The sequence below is a fragment of the Lepisma saccharinum genome, chromosome 4 (assembly GCF_977018435.1).
Source record: "Lepisma saccharinum chromosome 4, izLepSacc3.1, whole genome shotgun sequence".
NCBI classification, from domain to species: domain Eukaryota; kingdom Metazoa; phylum Arthropoda; class Insecta; order Zygentoma; family Lepismatidae; genus Lepisma; species Lepisma saccharinum.
The window spans coordinates 109,751,180-109,779,169 of NC_139232.1; the positions used below are offsets into that span (position 1 = coordinate 109,751,180).

The 27,990-nt window shown below is 35.6% G+C and overlaps 1 protein-coding gene across 1 annotated transcript; it reads right to left on the reverse strand.

Annotated features, from left to right (window-relative positions):
- Window positions 1-8,048: 8,048 nt before the first annotated feature.
- On the reverse strand, window positions 8,049-27,613 carry Paf-AHalpha (Platelet-activating factor acetylhydrolase alpha). The gene is made up of 4 exons (XM_083121119.1): window positions 27,437-27,613; window positions 21,892-22,098; window positions 18,002-18,124; window positions 8,049-10,599 (listed from the first exon to the last, which is right to left on the reverse strand). Exons 1-4 carry the CDS (start codon window positions 27,500-27,502, stop codon window positions 10,315-10,317), a joined length of 681 nt encoding a protein of 226 aa, XP_082977245.1. The 5' UTR covers window positions 27,503-27,613; the 3' UTR covers window positions 8,049-10,314.
- Window positions 27,614-27,990: the final 377 nt, after the last annotated feature.

Sequence of the window (27,990 nt, forward strand, 5' to 3'; positions counted from 1 at the left end):
CTTTCACTGTCCTTTGGCCGTCTCATTTTCTCAATAGCCAACGCCGTCTGCAAATAGTACAACCAGAAATCTGTAAACACAACTATCTCGCTCTGCAATCCTTATGTAACGTCTTTAACACACGTTTAGCTTTCTATTGGGTAAATCTCGCGAACATTTACTATTCTTCGATTACATTGGTTGGGCTAAATATGTTTGTACACTGAGGAGTTGTTGAACTTCGCAACAGGCGATATCACAGCAGTAATTTTCAGACGAGTAGGAGTTCCAAGGTGTGACATTCACGAGTGTGGTTCTAATAGTACAAGGCGTTTAATTTCTTTGAGCGGAACTGTTATGTGCAGCCGTTACAACGAACACAATGAACGTAAGGGGGAATGTTAGATAACAGTGGCAGATATGTAAATAACGAAGGTGAAAGACAGATATTGTTATGAAATATTGTGTTCTCTCGCAGTAGGCCTCGAAAAAAACATGATGCACACACAAGGTACCTAATTTGAATTGCAAACAGTTTCTCCTAGCATTTTGGTGTTCGCAACAGGGTTGTTAAAGGTTGTTAAATAAATTCAATTCCGGTCCAGGAGAGAAAAATCAGCAAATTATACATCTGTGATGTATTTCAATTCGGTCCAGGAACCGTTTTTCCGGTTCAATATAAATACAGTCCAGGAACATTTTTCCCAGATGAATTTAAATACCGTTCAGGAACCTTTTTTTTCCCGGATCAATTTTAAAACAGTCGAGGAACCTTTTTCCGGATGAATTTAAATACGGACCAAGAACCTTTTTTCCGGAACAATTTAAATACAGTCCAGGAACTTTCTTCCGGATTAGTTTAAATAGGATCCAAGTTCCGTATTGAAATGAAACAATACGCAACTTGGACCGAATTTAAATTGTGTGATAAAAAAATGTTCTGGTCCTGTTACGAAAGCCAATAGAACCCATTAGAATGCATATGGGTTTCTGGATCATTGACAATCGAAGTGTTGTTAAAGGCTCAGGAATTTTAAATAAATTCAATTCGCGTCCGGGAGAGAAAATCAACAAGTGTAAATTAGTTCTAAGCCGTAAAGAACCTTTTTGTTTAAAATATTTCAATCCGGTCCAGGAACCTTCTTCCCGAATGAATTTAAATACGGGTCAGGCATTATTCCGAATGAATTTAAAAACGGTCTAGGAATCTTTTTTCCGGATCAATTCAAATGCGGTCCAGGAAACTTTTCTTTTTTTTTCGGATCAATCATAGGGTGACCAGACGTCCTGATTTTTGCAGAACAGTCCTTTTTTTGAGGGTCATGTTCTGCGGTTTGCAATGACAGTCCAAAGAAACAAATATGTCCTATTTATCAACAGCGTCCTGCGAAATGTCCTGCAAAACATCCACACGAACTATTTACCTCTGTAAAACTGTTAATGCCTTTTAGATTAATTTAGTATTGTTAGTTTGCAAATAAATATTTGTAGATCTAAATATTTTCGCGATCGCTTCGCTCGTGACCTTCGTCTTACTGTAAAGCTTCAATTATTGCTAAGAAGCAGATATTGCATTCAGTCTGTTCATAATATGATGTGCAAGGTACCGAGTGATGACTAAAAGTATATGCAGGGGCGCTTTGGAAATTGAAAATAGCCCAATTCTGGGGATTTGCGTGTTTGATGCATTGGTGAGATGATTACTACAGCTGCCGCAAGAGAAATGTATTCTCAGTATGGATTAATATTTTAATATTATTTCACAATGCATGGATGTTTTATGGTAAGAAACGATATACAAATAAACAGTAAGAATGAGAGAGATAGGAAGGTTAATCTGTAAAATTAAAAAGATAAGCAAAACGAAGGACGAAAAAGAGAGAAATTAAAAAAGAAATATATGGGGTTATTCCTGAGTAAACAAAAAAATTATCGTTCAGGCAATTCGATTATTGATGGCGGGTGAAGAACATCCGGTTAGCGAATTTTCCAATGTAAACAAGTGGAATACAGATCGTAACCGAGCTTATTTTCTTATAAAATATCGGAAACAAAATGGATCACTTGAAAGTTTTGAGTGATATAGAGAAACAAAGGTGCCTAGAAAAGATTGTCAATTTCCCGGATCCTTTGGATCTAGATATAAGAGACAATACTAATATTTTCCAAGGCAATGTTGATCTTCTACCAAAGGTTTCGTTTTTGAAAAGACTTCTCCATTTTGAAATGAAGCTTACATTAATTATAAACATTGAAATACTTCGATTACAACAGTAAAAGAAATAATAATAATTACTACGGTTAAAATTATTGTTATACACGAATAATATATACCTAATTAAATAAATCTTATTATTATTGTTGTTTATTATTATCATGCTATTTGATCCACAAGCCGAGTGATTATCCAGCACAAGTATTTTCCATTACTACTTTTACATTTCATAGTTACTATACTGAAATGCACAGTTATTGTATTTTGTTATTAACTTTTGCAAGTGTCGTTCAAGAAAGGACTTTAGAAGTTAGAAAATATACTCAGAAAGTTTATATTGTGTGACCTCATCTAAAATTATAATTTTTCGAATTCTGAACACTGTGGAACCATATTTATTCTTTGGATTAAATGGTAGAATATGAAAATACTCGTATAACCTGGTTCCTGTATTTTTCATTCATTTTTTAGATCTAATGCACATTTTACTCTGTTCGAATTCTAACGAAGTGAGCTTTATTTCTGTTATTAACAATAAAAATAACAAACTTCGTGCATTTTTGCAACTTGAAATGAAGGATGCCAATTTCCAGGGGGGGAGGGGTCGACTGACCTACCGACGCCCATGGAGAGAGGAGAGCGCTTATCAACAACCAAAAGGCAAATGTGTTATAATATGATTGTAAATAGTTCCAACTTTTAAATTTAATCAACACATGTGCGTTAGACAATTATAATTTTCGAAACACGTAAAATATTTTCATTTGATTTGATGAAGTTCCGACTGCAGAGTCTCGTCTACTCCCTCGTGTTTGTATCCAATCTTTTGCTTTACTGCCTAAATTCACTGATTTTTCTGTATCGGGTCTGTCTGAAAACAATGCATAGATGCAGGAGAACAATTATTTGTTCCCTATCTCATGTTGAAACCAAAAGCCACACAAATATTGTCGCCTTTTCCGAAGACACTGCCGCCTTTACACCTTCGAATTCAATGAATGATTTTCAAAACCGGAAATGCAGTCCCCGCCCGCGCCAAGGAAGCACAGAAATGTAAACATCCGGTGAATAGCGTCCATAAGGAGGGAAGATCTCCGTGGCGGAGTGGTTGAATGCTAGGATGCCAGGAATCTTGGCCTGGGCATGGATATTCTTTGTGAGTGCCCATTCATGAATTTAATCATATCATCACTCACATTCATTGTTGCCATAAGCCAGAAGTGACAGAAAAGACGACGGTAAATAACAAAGATCAAACAAGAAGAAAACAGATTAAAGATAATTGTGTTATATTTCAGGACACATGTAAGCAGCATGACTATCTCTTTGTCAAGGAGGGGGGGGGGGGCTTGCACTTGACCCTGTGCTCAATATCCCCCGTACGGATCCATAGATGTACTGCTTTTTGTTTTAGACAATCCGGTCACCCTAATCAATCCCTTCCAAATTGCGTATTGTTTCATTTAATTTTAAATTGTGCGAGAAAAAATGATTCCGGTCTTGTTGCGGAACCCATTAGAATTTATAAGTTCCTGGACTTTTTAACAACTCTGGTTCAAAATTCAACACATTGCTGCTAGTATAACTGACTATGGGTTTTGGTTTTAAGTTTCATTTCATGTACAAGAAGGCTAATCGAGGCTGAACTTACAGCTTAAAGTGGGATTCATCATCCGAACTACTTGTGCATCCATGCACCGGGTATCGAACCCAGAGCCCCTTGATTAAAAGGCGACGACGTAGCCACTACGCCACCGGGGAGACATAATTGACTATGGTTACTGTTTCATATTAACAAGCACTTTGTCAGTTACAAAGTACATTCTAAAGCATTGTCGCCGACTTTGGAGGTGGGAAGGTATTTTCCGTTGCAAAAAATTCTTCAAAGCAAAGGGAGGCAAACTAGAAAAGTCTTCGATCCCATAAATAGCATCCAGGATTTTCAACAGACAAACAAGTGGAAAATGTCTTAGATCAAGAATAGGCTTTAATGGAAAATGCAGGGACGAGGTCAAATTCTGTTGTTTTCTTCATATTACACAACTTAAAAGAATAAATGGTTCCATAAATTTTCGAAATTCCAAAAATAAGTTGTTTTTTTTGTGAGAGAGCACACAGTGTAAACTTAAGGACCAAAATTTCCTCCTAACTTTAAAAGATTTCTCCCCAATAAGGTGTCCAAAGTTAATATACTGAAAAGTATATTTATCTTATCTTGTTTCTATGAAATGTTAAAAATAAAGGAAAACAACGATCATATACTCATTAATATAGTGCTTCAAATAAAATATTCTACTCAAGGATTTAACAATAAGTTGGTAATAAAATAATAACTATTATTTATTAGTTAACAGTAATACCTAACTAACCAACCTATCTAGCCTTCTTAAACCTTAGTTAACAGTTATTTATAACTATGCTATTTGAGTATTATTATTATTGTACTATTTACATATGTGACAGGCTGGCAACAATTAAGGTTGTAAACAACAATAAATTCAGTCAAAAATGCTGTCATTTCACCATCTGCTACACCCCACAAAATGGTCCCAGGTAAAACTACTCTCTCACAGCACTAGAGAACCTAGTGTCGTGCACTGTGGCCGTGAGGTCTAAGGCATCAGGCTTTGGGCTACGGGATGCACGAGGTTCAAGTCTCCTGGGGAAAACGTAACAACTTCTCTCCTGAGATTTCGGTCAGCGTATGGACTGGTGGAACCCACCAGGAAATTAGGAAGTTATGAATGAGTAGAGTAACTTTGTCATGAAAACTTACGACGATGACTAGGGGTTCGTCGCGCCGACCTCAAGTCACTCTATAACAGGTTGGATAATCGCCCAGTTCTGTTGAGGCATGTGGAGGTGAAGTCGACAGTTGGTAGGTACGCTTAGACCCTTAATGTCTGTTGCACCACGAGCTATTATTAGAGAACCTAGTGAACATATGCTTCGCGATGGCTGAATAAATCACAAAGGAAATCTCCCCGTGTAACTGAAGCCAACATGACGTTACATAGTTTAACCCTAGAAAGGATGGATTGGGTCTGCGAAACCCAGGTGGCAATATTTCTCTGAATCCCCGATCAAGTTTTCAACATACTGTATTGTCGCTCTCAGTACCTTCGGTCTACATTCTGAAGGTGTCACTAGTTGCATCATCGAGACCGCTATTGCATCAGCCACTCTGCTACATGTGTTGAAACTCTGTCTGGGTCTAGCAGACCCATTCTGTCCACTCTAGTTTATTTTGTAAACATTGTGTGTTGTAATCGGTGTTTACGAGATAAGTTTTCTACACAATGGCGTGTCACCTAGTGTAAGAAGAAATTGATGAACTTTTGTAGATTGACTTCTGGTTAAAAAAAAAAAAAAGGAACGAGTAGACAGGTTGGGTCTTGCAGACCCAAAATGAAATTTTCGGTTCAGAGGTACTGAAAACTTTATTTTATTAAAACAATATCATGCTCTATATTATACCTAGTCATATCATAAATTCTGTTACAAAGTTAATAATGAACTACAGGCACAGTGAGCAAGCTAATGTATTAATATTTGGATGTTACAAAGGTACAGGCCTTGCCAATCACTGTTCCAAACAGCCACCTCTGGCCTTCACACAGGCCCGAAGTCTCTGAGGTTAGTCATCGATCGCAGCACGCACAGTCTCGAGGGGAAAGTCCGCCACTGCCATCACAAGAGAAAGATTGAGACTCGCAAGGTTTGGATGCCTCTTCCTACAGACTATGCCCTCCAAAACGGACCACAACCTGTAGTCCAATGGGCTGAATTCCTCTGAAGCCACTCCTGTGTGGTCTTTGCCTTGTGGGCCGGTGCTTAGTCCTGTTGGAAGTTCCATGGCTCATTGTTGAGCATGGTGCGGGTCAACGATTTCCAAATTGGCTCCAACACTGTCACTTGGTACACTTTTGCAGATGTTTTCACACCATGTTCACAGAAGTGGAGGTCAGTACGAAACCCCCACCAAACCATCACTGAGGCGGGATGATGGGCTCTGAGGATCCATGGCATGTTTTCACGAGCTTCCTGGGATGTTGAGGCATAAACACGGTCATTTTCACGATTGTAAGGCTCTTCAATCGTGAAGAATTTTTCGTCCGTGAAAAGGATCCTCCTGAGGCCACCATTTGCGTAACGCTGAAGGAGTATTTTTGTTTTCTGCTCCCTCTGGACCTTAAGCTGTGGAGTGAGGAAGTGACCAGTACTTCGCCGATAAGCGCGGAGCGGAGTCCTAGGTTACTTCGGAGCACACGGGACACAGACATTTTTGAAATGTTCATCCTCTTGAGCCATCACTGCTTGTTTCCTGACAGGATTTCGTTGAATCTGCGCCGCCACTGCTTTCACGAGCTTCTGGCTCCTCACGCTGTGAGGTCTACCTTTCCTGAGGCGGTCCTCAATTGTCCCTGTGTCACAGTATCTGTTGATGGTCCGATGCACGAACATCCTGCTGATATTCAGCTTTTTCAGGGTCTTGAAAATGTCCGATGGTGATTTGCCAACTTTGTGCAGTGAGATTACTACCACACGGTTCTCCTAGACACCCCACTCCATTCGACTCAGTGAAATTCACCTTTCCGCTACCACAGCCAAACGCACAATGATACTGGTTGTTGTTTAATCCAACATTGTACCTTGCCAACCAGTGTTGCCATCCCTGTCTAAACTTTCTAACAGAATTTATGATATGACTAGGTATACTTGTAGTACTAAAATGGAAATAATTTTTTTTTGGTTTGGTTTGAGTTGGTGTTTTAAGTCCACTTTATGCACAGTAAGGCTAATCGAGACTGGACCTACAGTTTAAAGTGGGATCTGAACCATTTGTGCCTCCACCAGGTACCGAACCCGGGACCCCTTGATTACAAGGCAATGACGCTTCCACTGCGCCATGAGGGAGGCCCGAAATAAAGTTTTTTATAACCTCTAAACTGAATATTTCACTTTGGGGATACCCAACACGTCTGCTTACGTTACTTATTTCACTGGTCCGTTCAAGGTTAAAAGATGCATATTAAACAGGTTGTGTGTAATGGTGGCCATCAAGAGTAAATAATTTTACATCCCATGACAAATGTATGGAATTAATAGATCACTTGGCAATTTATTAAACCTCCATTTAGAGAGACAGGCCTCACCTGATTTCTGCCTTCAACCAAATTCACAGCAGCTGTGCATCCGAGATTTCATTTTGGGAGAAGTGTTACAGTATAATTACTATTAGTGTGTTCAACTGAATGAAATTCTCTTAAATACGCTGCTGTAACTCTTGAGGCTCACTTCCACACTTCTTCTAGTGAAACTAACGTGTTGCATTAATTAATTATGCAAGTTTTATTTACACTAAAACTACGTATTTATTAAATGAAAGGAAAATTTTGAATCCACATGCCATTACTGACATTTATATGCATATCAAGTATCTTCTTAATTTAATAACATTAATAAGTGTGTGGGGATGGGGGGTCCCTTACATATCTTGGTCTTTAACACTTGCCTTTGGTGCACTGTACCTGGTGGGCAATTACATAACTGTCACTTTATATTCAAACAAGCAGTGGTGGCGATTAGGGGGGGGGGGCAGTTGCCCCTCCACTTTTCGCCACTTTTGCCCCCGCACTATCCTAAATCTTATCTGCAAAGGGAATATATATTGTGTTTGCCCCCTAGTTTCTCTAGTTTTAGAACCACAATTAGTCAGTAAAATTATAATTAAACTCCATGACACTAAGTCAACATAGATCTGGGAAGATTGATGCAACATCATCTTCAAGAAAACTTTCCATATTGTAGCAGTAACCTAGAATATAATACTAAACAGCAGATTCAGATTTTATATTAATTTATTGAACAAATTTATGAGAAGTGATTTATTCTTCTGAGACATTCAAGCTCGTTTTGTTTATTCCAAAGTACTGGAACACAAAAATTGACATTTTTTTACTGTTGTATTTTCACACATTTGTATACCTTAAGTGTAAGAAGGCATGTTTATGAAAATTGTCTCAATACAAGTTAATTGTACAGTAGCATACATCTTCACAAAGGTTAACTGAATATTATTGAAAAGAAAACTAGAGATCTCGAAACTTTGTATTCTCGATACCAATGTTTTTCACTGATGTATATAGTTCATAATTTTCATACAGCACAAGAAAAATAAATTCAAAACAATAAGCTTCCTCCAAGTTTAAAATTTACATTTAAAGGAATCTTATCAAGATATTGTATGGTAAAAGTTATATGTTCGGACACACCTGTAAATGTATCAAAAATAATTTCATGACATGATCCACCGTACTGCATTCAGGGAAACGTAGGAAACACAATCATATTTTACATTTGTAATTTCTGCATACGAAAAATCGAATTTTACTAAATTCACAAATTATAACAACACTTTACAAGGTTCACAAAAATATATACTTTATCACAGTTGGTCACGTAGAAAATCTTAGAATATAATTTATAGAAAAGTGCGTTTTCCTGAAGAATAATGCTTTGTTTGGTAATCGTAAAGTGACAAATAAAATGCATAAAAAAGTAATAATCATTTCATGAGAGCTTACATAAGGGAAGGAAAATAACACAAACTTGAATTTTAAGTGCATTACTTAAAGAAACATGACAAACACAAATGTTCACAAGTTTTACATACAACAATGGATGATTACACAATGTTAATGAATGCAAGAAAACAATAATGAACACTTACACTGCGAGACCATTTTTTTTAGCTCCCCCCTCCAAAAAAGTGCAAAACCACGTACACAAACACTTGCACCCTATTTCTTTGGCTAGTTTTATTTACAGCATAACCTAAGCACTCATTCAGTTTGTGTGGTTATGTACCACGTGCATATGCTTTGTGATAAGCTATGCACATCAAAATAAACAATAACTTATATGTGCTTGTTCACAACAAATGCTACCTAGTTTTCTGTTTACAATTATTTAGTATGAAACAAAATAATTAATTTTTGCCTTTTATTTTAAATTTAAAGGTGTCATATCTTCAATGCCTTTTCAAGATAATATTTTATAATTTAACAATTTTTAAGTATAGCTGTTGGACAAATGCACATAATTTCTTATAGAAAAGGAACTTCAGTTTTTATTACAAAAAATGAATCTGTTACATTAAATACCTTTGATGTTTGACACCCACAGGTCATTGATAATTGATTCTGCCATTATTTGTAATAATACAAAGTTCAACCAATTGCCAGTTATGTCAAGAATCTCATACAAATGCATAACAGTATACCATGGAAATGTTTCCAATAAATATTTGCAACATTTTTACAGTATAAAACAAATTGGAACTACACTTAAAAATGCATTCTTATAGTTAATATTTTTCCTTCTGCATAACAAATAAGATTGTTGTTACAACTCAAGTTTAAGTACCATTTCAAAGTTAAGCAAACTGTGAAGTGCAAATAATAATCTCTACTTTGGTTTCTTTACAAAAAAGGGGAATGAAAAAACAGCATATCTCGTCTACCCTTATTGTCTACTCATTTGGCATTTCTGTGAACATAAGATAAACAGATTCCATTCTTGAATCAATCTTGGTCACACTAGAAAACATATGAACTAATAAATATTCAGCTAAATAACTATAAAAAAAAAAAAGACATTGAAAATAATTCTAGCATACACATAGCAGCAACAGGCTACATCCAAGTGAAAAATATGTACAAAGAAAAAATACACTGATTTAAGTTACGGAATAAACTGATTATCACACAGTAACATCGTATAGTATTTTTTTATGATTGTAACAAACATCACTAGGTTTGTTCAAGCACAGGGAAATAACTAGATCCAGCATTATATTTCTTGTCTAAGCTCATTTTTTATATATGCTTTGGAGGTTAAGGGTGAGAAGTGGGGGAGGGGACTAGCACAGCACTGTTTAGAAGTCTGTAACAAAAAAAAAGGAACAAATGCATGTAGCTAGAAGGAATGTGATGCCACAAGGCTGCTGTGTTATTATGTACACATGTGCAAGAAATGCTGCACTCTCTCACTCTTGCTTTTTAAGGCAAATACGTACACCTAATCTTTTTAAAAAGTTACTAAGAATGTTTCCGCATTCATTCTTGCGATGCTGGTTCCTCGGCCTCCACTTCACCTTCCGAGAGCAGCTGCTGAAGTAGATCGTAAATGGGTTCGAACGCTTTCTGATAGCCGCTCCTCGTCAAATGGAGATAATCGTACATGTCATGATGCAAGATAGTTCCATCTGGTTGCACGAAACCAGTGCCCACGTTCACCAGTTGACACTTATCTATAGACAAGGTGATTTTAAGTAAGAGTTCATTAACTTTCAGGTTCCTTTCTCGGAGGGGGTTCGGATGCTGGCCTCTTGGAAGAAGAGTCTGGTGAAACAAGAACAAATATATTCAACAGACTTGATAAACTTGTTATCTTTTTAAAAAAATAAACAAATAAAGGAGTTCTTTGTTTTAAACAGTGTTTTAATCAAGAACAAAAAATGTATTCAACAATTAAAATGTATAAAACAAATAAAAGAAAGCACAAATACTTATTTTCTAAGAAAATGGTTGATGAGGAATCTGTTAATCATCCAAAGGAGGACTCTATCCCCATGGTAGCTACTCTGTTTTCAGAAATATCATATTTTATTGTGAATGCAATAAAATACATCGACATTAACAACAATGTGTGTTAAGTGCAGAAAAAAACTTTTATCCATATACTATTCAATTATAAAATGGTTTTCAATTCTTAAGGAAAAAAAACTCGAATGTGTTTTAAATGTGGCCCGCCACAGGTACTCACTACAATATGTTTCTTTCTTAACTGAATGTACGTTTTTGGCCAATGAACACATTTTTGTGAACAATGCAAATGAAATGATGCAGATTGAATAAAAAGACAGAGTTACATCACTCAGTGTCTAACTTGTCTACTGGTTATACACTCCCAGATCAACATAGCATACCACTACAATGGAAATCTAATCAAGAAAGCAAGAAAATCATCCCAAACCAAAAGGAAGAGGAGGTGCAACACATTCTTGCATGGTAGAGGTTCTGTCCGAGAACAAGGCTCGTGCTGCATAGTAACGACATGAAATCTAGCAGTGTAAAGTGTAGTGAAAAAAGTCAACGTTCCAAGTGCGAGGTCATCTCTGCAGAAGAAGCATACACCCAGTGGACTAAAAAATGATTTCTTATGGAAAGTGATAAGGATACAGAAAATAACAAAGTGTCCAATAAAAACAAACTATAAAAACGAGAAGGAACTCTAACAGTTCTCCATAACAATGTTCGTAGCATTTCAAACAAAATTGACCAACTGGAAATTTGCTAAGTGAATGTGCACCAGATATATACATAGTCACTGAACATGGTCTCAGGTCTGAAATTTATAAATTATGCACAATCACATGTTAGAATATACTTGCACTTTACCACAGGTCAATACCAAAAAAAAGTGATGGTAAGGCCGAAAATAGCTTACAGAATATCAAAAAAGGTATTTGGTTTATTTTTTCATTTCTACCACTTTTGGCTAATCACTAAGATGGGATAAGTAATGATATGATGAAATTGATGAAGGGACGTACAAAGAACATCAATGCCCTTGCCAGGATTCGAACCTGGGACCCCTGGAGTCGTAGTGGGGTGTGCTAACCACTCCGTCATGGAGGCTGGCTTAAAAAAAAAAGCATAAACCCTTGACAAATACTGTAGAAAAGATACTAGAAGTTATTGGTATGGAGTTTAATATAGGATTAGACATCGTTAAAATAATAGATATGTATAAATCAACAAACAGTGAAATTAATCTATATTAATATTAGGAAATATAAACATTGATCTACTAAAACATGAAAAAAACAGTGCTCATTACTTGGACACCCTAAAGTCAAACAACCTAACTCTCTAGCATTCTTAAACCTGACGGTTCATGCCAGCAACACAGGCCTTCCATCTGTCCCTCCCTGATCAAGATCTATATACTCTTTTCCATTCCTACCGATTTCCTTTATGTCCATCTCAACGTTATCCCTTCATCTTCGTCTTGGCATTCCTACAGGTCTCTTACCATCAGGTTTCCCAACAAGAATCTGTAAACTCCTCTTTCCTCTTCCATTCGTGCCACATGGCCTGCCCACCTAAGTCTTATTGATTTAATCATTCTAATAATATCTGGACATGAATACAAATTATGTACTTCTAAATTATGCAACTTTCTTCCCTCACCTGTCTCCTTATCCCTTTTAGGTCCAAATATTTTCCTAAGGATCTTTTTTTCAAATACTCTCAATTTAGGTTCCTTTCAATGTAAGGGACCAAGTTTCACATCCATATAATATTACAGGCAAAATTACTGTTTTGTATATTTTAACTTTTAGTTTCTTAGATATTAAACAAAAAGACAAAAGTTTATGAAGAGAAAAGTAACATGCATTTCCTGAATTAATCCTGCTTTTTATTTCCTCTTTAATATCATCATCATTTGTTAGTATTACTCCTAAGTACTTGAATTTGGAAACTGGTCCAAAGGAGTTGTTATCAATAATTAATTTTGATTATTACCTAACACTTGGTTTCGGCCTGTAAGCATATATTTAGTTTTCTCTTTGCTAACTTCCAAACCTACCTCTTTAGCTGCTTTGAAAAATATTTTAGCATTATTCTTGATTCTATTTATATCATCCCCTAATAAGTCTACATCATCTGCATATGCTAACAACTGAGTCACACCATTTAATTTTAGTCCTTCGTTAGTTTCTCTTACCTTCCTAACAGCATATTCTAAGGCAAAATTAAAGAGAAATAGAGATAATGCATCTCCTTATTTGAACCCATCATGAATTGTAAATTTGTCAGACACATTAATATCCACACAAATTTACTTTCTGTTTCACTGGCGCATACTTTTATCATAGTAACAAGCTTCTTAGGTATTCCAAACTCGACTAATATATTATATAATTTATCTCTTTTGACCGAATCATATGCTTTTTTGAAATCAATGAATAGCTGATGGACACTGATTATATTCCCACTTTTTCTCAAGTGTCTGTCTGATGAGAAAAATTTGATCTGTAGTTGATCTGTTACGTTTAAATCCACATTGATAATCACCTATAATTTCATTAGCATATGGGGTTAGTCTTGTTAAAAGAATGTTAGATAATATTTTATATGTTGTTGAGAGTAGAGAAATTCCACGGTAATTATTGCAGTTCATTTTATCACCTTTTTTAAACACAAGAACAATTATGGATTCTTTTCACTGTTGAGGGATTTCTTTTTTATTCCATATTAAACAAATTAATTTATGAATTTGACATATTAACGAATTCCCACCATATTTAATTAACTCAGCTGGTAATAAATCAATGCCAGGTGCTTTGTTATTCTTTAGCCTTTTACTAGCATCTTTAACTTCAGTCAAGTTAGGTTCTGGAACTAAAGGTTCTGCTGTGTGTACTTCATTTATTTCTGACTTATCTCCTACATGAACATTTAAGACCTAACTCAGATAATTCAAGAACCAAGAAGAATAACAAAATACAAAAACACTAATTGGCCATGCAATAACAAACATACCATGAAAACACATTAAAGCAGAAGTCATAGAAACTCACGTTATCTCTTACCACACATCTAAAAAAAAAAAAAAATTACAATACAAGGGAACGGGATTAGAATATTCAAAAAGTTACACAATAGATACAGGGATACGACAGAGTATAATATAAATTATCTAAAATATCTCTTATACCATGAAAATTGGATAATCTTTGCCAATAAACTGACATATCTGGAAATAGCTTATACGACACTAAGCATGTTACTTAAACTTAGCATGTCGCAAAACAACAAGAAGAATTTATCCTAGTAGGGAGAAAGTCCCACTAATAGAATGAATTATACTTTCAAAAAGTAATATCCATGTTGAATATGAAAAATTTAGAACTACAGAATACACTAAACAATTGGAAAAATACAAAAACATAAAACAAACTCTTCAAGAAAGCCACAAAGAAACACAAAACAAACAAATAAAAAACTCTGTAAATAAAAAAGCAATGTAGTAAATTGTAAATAAGCACCGCATACCAAACACAATCAACGATAAAGTAAACATGAAAGTCATAAAGGATGACACTGAAGTAATAGACCCAAATATCATGTGTAATTTATTTAATGATTATTTTATAAAATTAACGAACACAACCACAGAGAATGAAAATAATAACTACACACAAATATTGGATAAAGAGTACATATATTCCACAAGTAAGTGCTGCTGAACTTGTAATAAAAGTCCTAAAAGATTAAAAAAAAAACCTGATAAATGATCAACCGAACTTACTAAATCCTGCTCAGAATTTACAATAGAACCACTGTTGTATGTAGTCAACAGTTCACTAAAAATGGTGCATTTGCCAAAGTCCTAAAAAATAGCAGTCATACCCATAAAAAAAAGGGCCTGAGGCAGACATTGTGAATTACAGACCTATCTCCCTAACATACACTTTTTCAAAGATTCTAGAAAAATATAACATTGTAAACAGAAACCAGCATGGATTCCAGACAGGAAAATCGATAACACAGTCCTAGCACAGTTACTAGATTACATAGTGGAAACCTTCGAGAAACATGAACCTGCAAACACTATATATCCAGATCTTTTCAGGACCTTTCAAAGAGTCAAACATGACTTGCTTATGGTCAAACTAAGCAACATAGAAATAAGAGGGACAGCTTATGGACTTATCCAATCCTATCTACGTGACAGAATGCAAAATACCCACATACGTCACAACGTAGAAGGTACAGTCACTAATTTTAAATCACAAAGAAGAAAAGTGTTACAGGGTGTAACCCAACGATCAATCATGGGGCCCTTGCTCTTTATTCTATACATAAATAATATACCAGAATACCAAAACACAAGAATAATCACCTATGAAGATGACAACTGTGCTTGCCAGAGGTACAACACTAGAAAGCTATAAACAAACAATTTCATCGCTATAAACCAACTGGCACAATACTTAACCTCACATGGATTTTGAGACACAAACTCTATGCATAGAAAATGCACATATGGAAACTGTACTTCAGCAAAGTTCCTGGGTATAACAATAGATAAAAAATTAACATGAGAAGAGCAAATGAGCAATACTGCAGCAAAGTATCATCTAACCTATATCTGCTAAATTTACTGGCTGAGTATAATCTATCAGAAATTAACAAATGCATATATTACAGACTAATTTACCCCTACATAGATTGATTGATTGAGTTGGTGTTGTAAGTCCACAGTAAGGCTAATCGGGACTGGGCCTACAATTTAAAGTGGGATCCGAACCACTATGTGCCTCCACCGGGCATCGAACCTGGGATCCCATGTTTAGCCCCTACATAGAATATGGCATAATAGCATGAGGGGGATATCTTGTAAATAATAATGCCAGAATACTAAGGCTTCAAAAGAGAGCACTCGCAATAATGTATGAACTCGACGATAGGGCATCTTGCAAAGAATTATTCAGGAAAAACAAATAATGACAGTGTACATCTATAAGTCAATAACCTTTATTGACTAAAAATAGCCAAATACGCAACCACAACACAAGAAGGAAAGATAATTAATTATTACCGTAAACAGCACAAACTCTATCTTAAAACAATCACTAACGAATGCAGGTAAAATATTCTACAACAAGCTGCCTCATAACATAAAACTGCTTACTCCAAAAAATAAACGAATACAAACAATAAAACACTACTTGACAGAGGAAGCTCTCTACAGTCTCTCAGAATTCATGCAAGTTGACAATGTAACTTAGAAACATTCACAATCGGCATGCTCAGTCTGGTTACACTAATTCCAATGTAACAATCAATGTGTTGTTCTATTTTTATTCTTAGTTTAAAGATGTAATGCCAATATAATAAAAAAATGTGTTTGTATTTTTGTTTTAATGATGCAAGAACTATATACTATTTTGTATCTTGACGTTTTCCATTCCCTCTTAATCAAGGATTAACAGAAGAAAAATAAATAACATTGGTGCTAAATCAGGCAGGGGAACAGGTCACCTGCACTTGCCCCCCCTTCCCCCAATGGGTGTTTTAATATAATACAGTAGACCAAGTAAAATTCAACCCTTACTGAAAAGAATCAAATAAATATACGATACATATGTTACAAATTGTCAGAAGTGACGTACATGAGGTATGTTAACATTATGTGACAACAATAATTTTAAAGCAAATATGATATAGTGTAAAGGAAACATTAATAACAAAATTGGTGCACAACAAAGAAAAAAATTATAAAAGCAATATATGAGTGATCAGAGAAAAAAAATAATGTTTTGTCAAAACCTGTTTCATCTCTTTATTCGTAGATTAAGTTGACATTTCTTTCGTAGAATTGAGTATTCTTGTAATTCAAACGTCCTCAATGCAATAATGGCATACAGATGGCAGAGTTTTTTCATGACATCCGCTAGACAAAACCCGAACTGTTCCAGACTCCCTTCTCAGGAACAAACAAGGACAACAATATAATTATAATTTTCCACAGGAAGAATATCCAGTTAATAATTTTAAAGAGTTGTAGTAACTCGTTTGAAAATTCCTTGTGTTCGATTTAATTTTAGTTTTTAATTCAGTTAGGATAGGTGTTGGTTTGCTGTCTTTTCTGCAAAGTTCAATGAACTAAAAGCTTTCATCTCCAGCCGGTCAATCATGCAACACTCACAACATTTGCTTTCTTGTCCTGCCACTGCATACGTTGAAACTTTGGTTTTGGGGCTGGTGGAACAGGTGGACTGGAGCTGTTTCCTCGGAAGCTATTTTGCAGCTTTTAGCCAAGGTAAATTAGGGCATTTAGCAGGTGCTTAGACTGTCGACTTAGGCAATTTTTCCCGTTCATTTTGAATGTTGCAACAGACATGCACCCACGTTATGGATATACCTGACTTCTACCACCTGTTAATATTCACCGGCTGCGCAGAGCCGTATACAACACTCTAAACACTTTAATTAACTGGGCAGCATTGCAAAGTTTACACATGATTACTAGCATAAACAACAGTCGGAAAACACAAGATTCTAAAATACCTCAGGGCTTGCTGGGTGTGTATATGACCAACAAGGTGACCAGTTACAAAGTGAGAAAAGGAAATTACAAATATAAGAAACGTTTATTACTTATTTAAACAGGTTCTCGTAATTTAACAAATTACATACAAAAGGCTTATCCTTCTTTCGGTGGTATCCGGGTTCTTCACTAACTCTGTGATAAGAATATACATCTTTCTACATCAATTTTATCTGGTTCGATGCTAAATAATCGTTTTTATCTCAGTTAGCTACTTAACTTTAAAGTGTATAATATACCCACAACCTTTTCTAGGTTATATGCTAAACAAACAACTTTACCTACAATAAACATATTTATCACCAAATAACAACCTTAATTCAGTTAAACATGCAGGATCTATTCTACCCAGATGTGCCAATCTTATATTAAACACTTTCATTTCAGTTAGGTTTCACACCCACTTGAGACATTTACTTGTTAATTGAAAGACAAACCTTCCTCCCTCTTTGCTACCTTATGTGCATATGCTTATTAGAGAAAAACTAAAAAGGAAAAGGAAAGACCCAACCGGGGTTTGAACCTGGAAGTCAGTTCATAAAAGAAACTAAATTACATATTTTCTGTAAAAACATTATGAAGCATTCAAACATAATAGAGATGATTGTTTATACTTACAGGTACTACAACGTAAGCCTGAGGTTGTTTCTCCTTTATAACATTAATTATTTCCTGAATACCTTCCGCTATCTGTTCTGCTGTGTGCCCATGATTGTTGGTTCCAACGAGTACTACTATCACCTATAATTATGAAGATCATTTCTTTTTTTAATTAAGACTGAATGAAAGTTTTAAACAGTTTCTTTTAAATATACTCCAGCAAATTAAAATCACTTTTGAATTAATCAAAAATTCCCTGATATTTCCACGTTTTCCAGACGAAGAACAAAAATTTTCCGGACCAAGTAAATAGGACAATTCATGTATTAAACATGTGTGTTTAAACAAGAAGATCACTACATTTTAGTTAAACATCACACTTAGATTTTTCACTTAATCAAGTTTATGGAATATTCACTTCACATGTTAAAAGGGAAACTGAACAGAAATTAACTGTTGGATAGGGGCATTAGGGGTGACCTTTCTTGTAATTCTTTTTTTTATAAAAAATTACAGCAATTATAGCATAAAATATTAATTAATTGTAGTAAAATTTAGTAATATATGTATTAATCCTAATATCAACCCAACTACAAGTAATAGACTTCTATTTAAAAATAGTTTTAAAATATGACCCCTTTTATGAGTATTTAACATGCAATTTGTACTGAAATTACTGGTAATATTCAGTTTATCAAACTGAAGTCTAGTTTGTGAACAATAAATTAAAAAAATCTTGCTTGTCCTTTCTTCTTTGTTCAAAAATCTACTTCTAGTACACTTCTATTAAATAAACTGCTCGCCATTAAAAATGCAACACCCAGAAGGGGTAATCGGAATCGGACGAAATGTGCACAGTGTGTAGAGGAGAGGTGCAGAAGGAAATGATTAGGTGTTCAAGGCCGTCATGCTTCATGTGCGCCTGTCACGCCATCTGGTAAGTGGTACCTGTAGCAGGTCAGATAGGTGCAGAAGAGCAGTGAAAGTGCATGGTCGTGAGTGTAGTGTGTTAAAATCGGTCAGCAATGCCACGTCGTCGAATACGGCAGCGATTCCAGCAGGTTTCCCAGTTCGATCGCGGACGAATTGTTGCATACCGTGAATGAGGATTATCCTACCGTGAGATCGGTGCCCGTGTAGGACGGAATGCATCCACAGTGATCCGTGTATGGAACCAGTGGGTCCAGGAAGGCACTGTAGAGCGACCGAGAGGACAGACGTCTGATATGCATGGCCCTTACAGACAGAATGGCCACGTCAACGAGGATTGCGCATGAAGTACAGGATGTTTTACAACGTCCAGTGTCCCCACGAACCGTGCTTCGTCATGTGGCGAACCGGGGAATTTTTTCCCGGCGCCCACTGTTGCGGATGCCTCTGACGCTAGAGCATAGGCGTTTTCGTCTGAGATGGTGCCAAGACCGTCGTGCATGGATGGCAGAGTGGAATGCTGTAGTGTTCTCTGATGAATCCCGCTTCTGTATACAACATCATGATGGACGTACACGCGTGTGGCGGCACCGTGGCACTAGGCTTCATGACGCCTGCATCATGCATCATCACACAGGGCCTTCATTGGGTATCATGGTATGGGGTGCCATCGCCATAGGTGTTCGTTCGCGTCTCGTACGCATTCAAGGGGCATTGAACAGCCAACGGTACATCACACATGTTCTCACCCCTGTTGCTGTCTCATTAATCCATGCACTGCATAATGCCACTTTTCAACAGGATAACGTGCACCCCCATGTTGCAAGGAATGTCCTCGCATTTATGGAAGCTAACCACGTGCCCCTGCTTCCTTGGTCAGCACGTTCGCCGGATATGTCGCCAATTGAACATGTCTGGTCCATGGTGGGTCGCCGGCTTGCCCAACTCAGGTTTCCGGCACGTAATGTTGAAGACCTCTGGCACCGTGTGGAAGCCGCTTGGGACGCCATACTGCAAGCAGACATCGATAGACTCATTCTGTCCATGCCTCGCCATGTTGCAGCAGTTATTGCCGCCCGTGGAGGCTGTACACGCTACTAGCTCCTTGGGGTTATGCAACCATGTTCTACGTGTCACATAGAACACCACCGAGCTCTAACTGTAATCATTTTCTTATCTTATTATGACCTACATATTTGCCAAGTTTCATGTTTCTATCTCATTTCCTTCTGGGTGTTGCAATTTTAATGGCGAGCAGTGTATTATTTTTCAGTAAATTTCCCTGACATTTCCATGACTTTTCTAGACTGGTAGACACCCTAATTAATTACAAAATATACAGATTAGATATGTACTCTGAAGTAAAAAAAAAAAAAGTATCAACGAATTGTGTGTACATTGAAAATTAACATTTAAGTAATAATATTGTACGTTAACATAATCCAATATAGAGCAGGATATATAGTGTAGAATGTGCATGTGAGAATTCATATTCCTACCTTAAAAAAGTCAAAATAACACATGGTAAAAATTAAATTTGTTCTTGTGCTGTATGCTAGTTCAACTTTGAACATCTAAATGACTAGACACTTTCTTTTTAAAAGTGTGATATAATTAATCAATAGAACATTTCAAGCCCGTTGACTCTGATTATAAATCAAGGAATCTAAATCTACAGCTGCTTCAAATAATTTAATTCACCAAAAAATCAGTGTTTATATAATGTGACAGTGTAAGTGCATCTATTAATCTGCACCCTCCCATTTATATTTTACTATCATTGTTATCTTAAGCATACTTAAAAAAAAATACGGTAATACTTCAGAAGTTAATTAAAACAGTTTCATAACCATGGATGTTCAGAAAGAGGGTGTAGGGGGAGAGGCCTCTCCTGGAAAATCAATCTAATAAATATATTATTTTGGGTCAACCCACAATTATATATTTCATATATACAATTTCATTTCAGACACAGTCATTTCTGTTAATCAATAGCAGAGAACAGATTTATACGTAGTAAAAATGTGCTAAATATGTAAATACCGGTACATATTTAGTTATATTCACCAAAATATGGAGTTAAATATAAACTCAAAATTGTAAAAATTTACCCTTTTAATAAGATAAGACACTACATGAGCTGTGTATAATACAGTACGCTTACATTGACACTAATTGTAAAACAACACAAAATGTGTTTTCATTTTGTTTTCAAAACAATGAATAACAAAATTTTGTTGTAAGTGTTCAAACGTGAATTTCCTGTCTCTAAAGATGGATTTATATTGGTTAGCTATTTGCAAGAAATTCACTAAACTCTTTACGTCATATGGGGACATAGTTTTAATTGTATGTATATATTGCTTGCATAGTAGAATTATTTTCTTGTAGTTTACGGTTATTACAAGCATAAGAAAACAGTTTTTCGTTGTGACGTTTCAGGAGAACACACGCCTCCCTTCATCACACATTTATTTATATTTTCACTAAAGATACAGTTATAACAATGATTTGCAATTTTCTAAACAAAAAGAATCCATTATATAATGGATGTTGTCCATTATAATGGAATAATAATGGAATAAATTAAATAATGAAAATGGTAACATACATCTAGTATGGAGTTTTCTTTTTCACAAATGGAGTAAGCCATCATCTTTAAAACTTAATGTAACAGAAAACATCAAGAAACTTTGTGAAAACAATGACGACTTTGAATTGGTATCTTTCATCTATGGCAGGGAACCAATCAGCATGAAGAAGCAAGGTTGCAAAGTTTTTTTCTCAAAATCACTGCAGCTTCTGCTGAGTGTAGCTACCAGTTGCTTGCAATCAACAGTTCGGCGATCCCTGATATAGTACAATGTAAAGAAAATCTTGAAATCTTGTTACCAAGTAACTATTGTATATACCCACATATAGATGCAGAAAGCAGAAATATCTTGATCAAGAAACTACATCAACCTGAATTTACTAACCTTGGGGTTTATATGTTCCAACTCGCCATTTTGTACTCTCCACAGTACATGTTGTGTTTGGTCCCCTCCTATTCCAAAGCTAAGCGCATGCATTGGGGCGAAGAACTTGTTCCACATGTCTGTATGTGCAAGGTGCATGACTAAGGAATCTCCAATAAACAGGACGTCAGGTTCCTTCTCTTTCGTTTCTGCCATGAATCGATTGTGCTAAAGAGGGAGAAAGAGTTAATATTTACCAACAGCAGCTCAACAATGAATGAACTAATATGCAACGTACTTCAACAAATTACATAATACACAGGGGTAGACAAAACTAAAAATAATTCAGGAGCCAGCCCCTTTTTCTCAGAAACAATTTTCTTTTTCAAATCATGCTAAGAAACTCACGAATTCAACTAAGATGAAGCTACACATTTTGAAATGCGATCTTAAAACATTTATTAATTAATACAAAATTGAATTAAAAGTAATTAATTCTTGCACCAGAGTGGCCCTCCTAATGAAGGCTCAACTGGTAACAGCATGAATAACTATGCAATACATTGTAATATGTGGCTGACTCTACAATATAGCTGCAGATTTTAAAATTTGACTAGAAACAGTGCACAAATTTATAATGGTATGTTTATTTTTCAGATTTAAAAGTACACTTCATAAAGAAAAAACGCAAACATTCAAAGAACACATACTGTACTCGTTATTTAAAAAAAAAGTAATGTAATTTCTTTTAGAAATGAATTTCAAAATTCAGGCACCCTGTATTTGTCTACCCGTGATGGAACATATTGCATAAACAAGCATGTGTTTCTTGAATTGGCGAAGCTTCAATAAACACTAGATGGCACTATCCCTCTTTGCTGGTGCTCATGTTTTTTATTGTACTTTCACAAATCCTTTCTTGCTTTTCAATAAATTCTACAGCTCCTATTACATGTCTATGGTACATCATGTGGCTACTGATAGCTATATCATAGGAGATACATGGCCTGATAAAAGTACCATGAGCATATTGAAGCATAGACAAGTCAAGAAATATATGCTTGTTTAGGAAACATATATTACTTAATACATTGAAGTATAAGTATAGTATGCACCACTAAGAATTTTAAAAAACTAATGTAAAATATAGAAGAATAAAACATATGCAATTAAAATATAAAAATTAATAATCTGAAGATACAGAGTTAAATCTAAAACCACAATTAGGGTACTATTATTACAGAGTTAAAACTAAAATTAAGACCAATATCTCACTCCTGTTCATTATATTGTTTGGACAGTAGATGTTTCTTTAAGTTTAATTTGTGTGTTGTAGAATGGTGTTCTCCTGAGGTCAGTGGTGGGGGAGTTCATTCCATTCTCTTATTGCTATGAAAGAATTTCCATCGAGTGGTGGTGTGTGTACAGAAATCGTGAATTTAGTTTTCTGATGAAAGTTAATTCGTTTTCTGATCTTCATGTATCAGGCAATTTGGTCTCATAAATATTTATGTTTCTTATTGTTCAGAATCCTGTACAATAAAGACAATGCCAAAAATGTTCTTCTATTTTTCATGTTTAACCAATTAAGTTTCTTTAAGTATGGAGAAATATGTTCTTATCGTTTGACATTCAGTATACATCTTTTGCAACTGTTCTGTAGCTTGTAATTTTCACTTTTATAGATGTTTATAAAATTGGGGGAAGCATAATCAAATTCTGTACAAGTGTGTTCACCAGGAGTTTTTGTTTCTTTGCTTAACATGTGCCCGAGTGGAAAAAGTTGATGGATTGATTGATTTGGTTTATTTTACTTCATATTTTTGCCACTTTTGGATAATCGCAAAGATGAGGATGGGTGATGATATGATGAAATTAATGAAGGGACACTCACAAACACACATGCTCTGGCCAGGATTCAAACACAGGACCCCTGGCATTGTAGCAGGCTGTGCTAACCACTCCACCAAGGAAGCCGCGAGAGGAAAAAGTTATTTTAGTTTGGCTACAGAGTTTTCAATGGAGTGGAAAGAAGAGGAGAGCGGTGGAGAAATGTCAAATCAGAAGAATAGCAAAGAAACAAGGAAAAATGGACTCAATGTTGACCCACCTTAGAGAATGGGGAAGGTAGCTGATGATAAGCCAAGTTCAGATTTATTAAGGAGAACCGGAATTTTTTACATGAAGTAGGATGTAATTGGTGGCCTGGTTACTGTGACAACGATATGAACGCATGGATCTGATTGGCAAATAGATTGCCATGACAACGAACTAGCTTTCACTACAACTACCAGGTGGCTCTGCATGCTACATTTTGTGACATCATGGTGTTCGCAAAATTTACGTGGAAAGCATAGGAAGTGATCAATTAGGTTTATTCTTCGTATAACTGTTTTCTTATGGTTTTGTTAAATTCTTTCCATTGTTATAACTGTAGTGTTATTCAAACTAAAAATAAATGTCTGAGAAAGGGAGCATGTGTTCTCCTGAAACGTAACAGTAAAAATTGTGTTTATGCGCTTGTAAGGACCGTAAACTGCAAGAAAAATAATTCTACAATGCAAGAAATATTTACATACAAGAAGTTTCCAGTATTCTAAAGCACTTCCTTATACTCCTATAAAATTTGCTGAATCATCAAACATTCAGACATGTTATCCTCATGATTTCTGGCTTAGGTTGCTATGCATTCATAAAACATTAATAATACTTATGTACTTTACCATGTTTTCACATTTACCAGCATATATAATTAATATTTATTTGAACATATATTTCCAAACACAACATTATGCCCTTAATTAACCCTATGCTATGAATTTACATTATATTTATACTCAATTTTCATTGGTGTTCCCTAATATTTATGCTATATCATATTATAACAGATCACTATACATTTAAAAGTAAAAGTTATCGGTAGCAGTTGCATATATTTAATGATTTTTCACAAGTGTATTAGGAAGTCCTTTAGAATAATGGGAACGATTGTAGGAGTAAATTCAAAGCTTAGAGAAACTAATTAGGGAGTGAATTGACAATATAGAGAAAGTCTCCAATTTTGTTAATTTTCGGTATACTAACTAATTTTGGCCTCCTAATCACGAATCTGTTGTAAAAAACCGGGGGTCACGTCTGGAAATTTTTTAAAAAAAAAGCAGATTGAATTTTTTATATACATAGGTGTATATGCACAGTTTTACGAACGAAATGTTATAACTATGCTTGCCTAACCTAACTGAACCTAACTTAACCTTCCGTGAATGGTTTGTGGGCTATTTCATTAACTCCACAAAATCCTAGTTTTGTAGCATGTAACAGACGAAAAAATTTTCATCACTACGGAACACGTAATTTTTCCTGAAATCAGCTGTGGAGTATATGCGTAGTTTTACAAACAAAATGTTATAACTATGCTTGCCTAACCTAACTGAACCTAACCTAACCTTCTGTGAATGGTTTGTGGGGCAATGATCACTTTCAATAAGGAATTCCTAGTTTTGTAGCACGTAACCGACGAACAATGCTTATCACTACGGAACATGCAATTTTTCCTGAAATGAGCGGTGGAGTATATGCGTAGTTTTATGAACGAAATATTATAACTATGCTTGCCTAACCTAACTAAACCTAACCTTATCTTAAATGGTTATCCATGAATGATTTGTGGTCTAATGATCACTTTCAATAAGCAATTCCTAGTTTTGTAGCACGTAACTGCCGAACAATGTTTCGGAACACGCGATTTTTCCTGAAATCAACGGTGAAGCATTGTTGCCAAACTTAATCTGTAATTGAAGCCCGCATTCCACTCCCACCTAACCTCAATCACTTTCCATGACCAAAGCTCTGAACAGTGTGGCAATGCTGTAGACAGTGCACCGAATTTTGAACGTCATTTGTTCTTACATGAAAGATGGTGCCTGTGTTTTCTTACGGAGAATTATTGCGGTAAATAAAAACGTTATTTTAAAACTTCTACATGTAATTGTAGAATTTTAACAGGCGACCCCCAACTCGTAACTCCAGATACGTCACCAGGAGTGCATAATAAGTGAGTATAAGGGTAACACTTTACTATACCGGAGATGGATTTCTTCAAATTTACAGGAGAAAGTACTTACGCAAATAGTTTTCTGCAGTGTTGGTGATGTTCGGGAATGTAGTTTTGATCCATTTTAATGCGAATGCATGTGGTTTTCTGCGATAATCTATTTCCGACGTGCTATTGCTGCTGCCGCCATTTGCTTTCTGAGCGAGAGCACAATACGCTCTCGTATTGTCCGTATATGCTAAATTGAACGAAAGGAGTGCTAATGGAACCTAACCTAACAGGCCTAACCTAACCTAGTAGGCATACCTCGTCCCCGTGATGGTTCGTGGGGATATCGTGAATTTTTGGGGCTACCCGTGGATGGTATGTGGGAAATAAGGAACAACATAAGTACTCGTTAATATAAGAAATAAGACATTATTTTCGTTAGAAATTCATTATTTCACCTAAAGAAATGTTCCGCAATGCAGAACAGTACATTAGCAATATAAAAAATTGCGAAATAAATCATTGATAGGTGTCTCCGGTATAGTAAAGTAGTACCAGTATAAGAAGTAGAAAGTGAATTACAGACTTTCTCTATATTGTCAATTCTTACCCTAATGAGCACAGTTAAAAGCTTTACTAAGTATTTACCAAATAAATTATGTTTTCAAATGTAGCTTACACGAGCAGGTGCTCTTGGTTAGTGGTGATCTCGGACATGAGCGTTTGTGGATTTTCGTGCGAGGCTCGAAGGAGCGGGGTTCATGCTCGAGACCAGTTATTACGTGATCAGGTGTTGGAAGCACATATGGACGTTATTCTAATGCTATGAGCCCTAAACCTGATCTGCTTAAACAAACAATAAAAGCATTTACATATGTAATACTTCTTCGCACCCCACACATGTCAAGTAGATGGCAGCAGCATTCTGTATCCAAGATGACAGTAAACGAATGGCTGTTTGCAAACAAAGGAGTAGACCTATAAGGAAGGGGAAAATAGCTCTCCAGGAAATGCACAGTAATTAATCACCAAGACTCCGACGTAACAGACATAAATTAGAAATCAAACAGTCTAAAAATTACCTGTGCACCATGATAAATTCTGAATTAAACAATCAGAACTTGGGCCAAATTATTACTTCTATTTGTATACTCTTGGTTAGTTTTTCAGACGTCCATCAACTATTTACAAATATACTTATGAACATTCAATGCTAAAACATAATGGTATTTTTAAAACAGCACTGATTCTGTATTAGACAATATCGAAAGCTTAATTAATTTTCCATGATTATGAACCGGCTGAATATAAAAAAAAGTTATTTTCAAGTTTTGGTGCAAAGCAAAAATTTGAAAACTTGGTTTATATTTTCATTACGACATGTAAATATTGGCCGAAAACAAAAGTCACATATTAATTTTTCTTCAGGAATTATAAAATGCCCTGTGTTTCTGTCATATGCATATATTAAAGAAAATACTACTCATTGGTGCCAAAATAATTTGAACACACACTAAATCCTACCATACTCATCCATCTTCCATCCCCCTGAATATCTTCCATAGGTATTGGAACAGCAGCAGGATTCATGGTGTATTAATAACACAATATATTAGTTATACGAGATGCGAGTTTACAAAGTCAAAATCCCTTAATGTGTACAACCATCAACATGCCATATGCTCGACCACCTGTTCCTACTGTTACACGAACTTTTACAATGACATAGGAATAGTAACGGAAATGAAAATCAGATGGGGAACAAGACAATCCATAGTTCCGGCGTAACATTAATAAACAATAATACATATGACTCGATCGCAATGTCGATTTCCATTTAAATTCGGTTATTTTACATTGTTTTTCTATATATTGAGGTTAATCACGATGTTGGTAATTCATTATGAATATATGGCGGTAAATTTGTGGCTTATCCTCTTACGAACCCTGGCACCCTTGGTATCGTGGCGTTACAAATGACCCTATTTTTATTTGCGTATAATTTATGCAACTTGGTAGTTTTTGCAAATACTTTTGTAAAAATTGAAAGAATATTAGGTGCAGATAATAACACGCAT